This window comes from Eimeria tenella, genomic scaffold, assembly GCF_000499545.2.
Source record: "Eimeria tenella Houghton genomic scaffold, Eth_scaff4471, whole genome shotgun sequence".
NCBI classification, from domain to species: Eukaryota; Apicomplexa; class Conoidasida; order Eucoccidiorida; family Eimeriidae; genus Eimeria; species Eimeria tenella.
The window spans coordinates 1-1,613 of NW_013545397.1; the positions used below are offsets into that span (position 1 = coordinate 1).

The 1,613-nt window shown below is 55.9% G+C and overlaps 1 protein-coding gene across 1 annotated transcript; it reads left to right on the forward strand.

The window, feature by feature from the left end:
• Window positions 1-265: 265 nt before the first annotated feature.
• On the forward strand, window positions 266-705 carry ETH_00040585 (SAC1 phosphoinositide phosphatase, putative; the record flags this gene model as incomplete). Its single annotated transcript, XM_013380125.1, has 2 exons — window positions 266-309; window positions 531-705. Coding segments are annotated over 2 exons (219 nt in total), but the record flags the coding sequence as incomplete, so codon positions are not given.
• Between the last annotated feature and the right edge of the window lie 908 nt (window positions 706-1,613).

The following is a 1,613-nucleotide window of genomic DNA, read 5'->3' on the forward strand; positions in this document are numbered from 1 at the left end:
GCAGCAGCAGCAGCAGCTGCTGCTGCTGCTGCTGTTGCTGCAGTGCTGTTGTTACCGCTGCTGCGGGTGCTACAGTTCCTGTGCACTCCAGCGCACCGTTAGCTGTGGAAAGCAGCAGCAGCAGCAGCAGCGAGCCTTGCAGGGACAAGCAGAAGCAACAAGTGCTGCGGCTGCTGTAGCGCCTCGTGGGAACTATTCCTTTTGCTGCTGCTGCTGTTGCTGCTGCTGCTGCTGCTGCATCTTGCTGCAGACCCTGGGAAACAAGATGGAAGAAGTTCTTCAGCATATTGGCAACGTCAGCCACACCTGGTGAGGGCCAGCAAAGGCAGCATCAGCACGAGAGGTGGCAGCAGCTGCTGCTGCAGCTGCTATAGGGGCAGCAGCAGTATTAGAAGCAGCAGCTGCTGCTGCTAGCAAGTGCTGCAGCTGCTGCAGCAGAAGCACGCCTTGCATGCAAGCGCAGAGGCACGAAAAGGCGCAAATCGTTCGCGTTGCTGCTGCTGCTGTTGCTGCTGCTGTTGCTGCTGCAGGTTTGATTTTCATGCGGAGTGCAAGAACATGCGGTGGGACCGCCTCAGCAAGTTGCTGCATCAGCTGCAGCAGCAAATCGACAGCCAGGGATCTCTGCGGGTTTTGCTGCTGCCTGAAGAGATAGCAGCAGCAGCAGCAGGAGACTGTCCCGTGCCTGGGTGGCAGGTGGCGCAGGTGTGTATAGTTCTGCTGCTGCTGTTGCAGCTGCTGCTGCTGCTGTTGCTGTTGCTGCTGCTGCTGTGCTTCCTGTCTGTGTCTCTCTTTTTCTATTATTCTCTTTCTTGCTGCTTCTGTCCCGTTGCTTCCTCTATTTGCTGCTGCTTCTGTCTTTGCTTCCTTGGGCCTTTTATTGGTCAGCTGCTCTTCTTTTGCTGCTTGAATATTTTAATCCCTCCTTTGCTTTTTTTGCTTCCTCATATATCTCTTTCTTCTCATCTGCTGCTGCTGCTGCTGCTGCTGCTGTCTCTTTTTGCTTCGCCCTCTTTCTCGCGGCTCTTCGGGCTTCTTCGCACCCGTGCTGCTGCTAGTCTAACTAACCCTAAACCCCAAACCCTAAACCCTAAACCCTAGATCGGGTTCAGGGTTTAGGGTAGCTGTTAAGTCCGGCTTAATTCCTCATTCGCGCACAGTCTCGATGGCCGTCCCGTCACCCCCCAGATTAGCAGCAGCAGCAGCAGCAGCAGCAGCGGTGCTGCTTCTTGTCTTTTGGTTTTTGCGTTGCTGCGTTCAGGTGTACAGACAGCAGAGGGGAGTCATGCGGACCAACTGCGTGGACTGTCTAGACAGAACAAGTGTAGTTCAAAGTGTCTTTGGTCGAGTTGTGCTGCAGAAGCAGCTGGCAGCCTTCAGTTCAGCAGCAGCTCCCGCAGCAGCAGCAGCTGCTGCTGCTCCTCCTCACGACGCTGCAGCAGCAGCTGCTGCTGCTGCTGCAGACGAACCCTTCGCCCCCATTCGGGTCTCTCCTGCTGCTGAAGAAATCTTCAGGACTCTCTGGACCGCCAACGCAGACGCGCTCTCTATTCTTTATTCAGGTGCCGCCACTTCGGCAGCAGCAGCAGCAGCAGCAGCACAGCAGCAGCAGC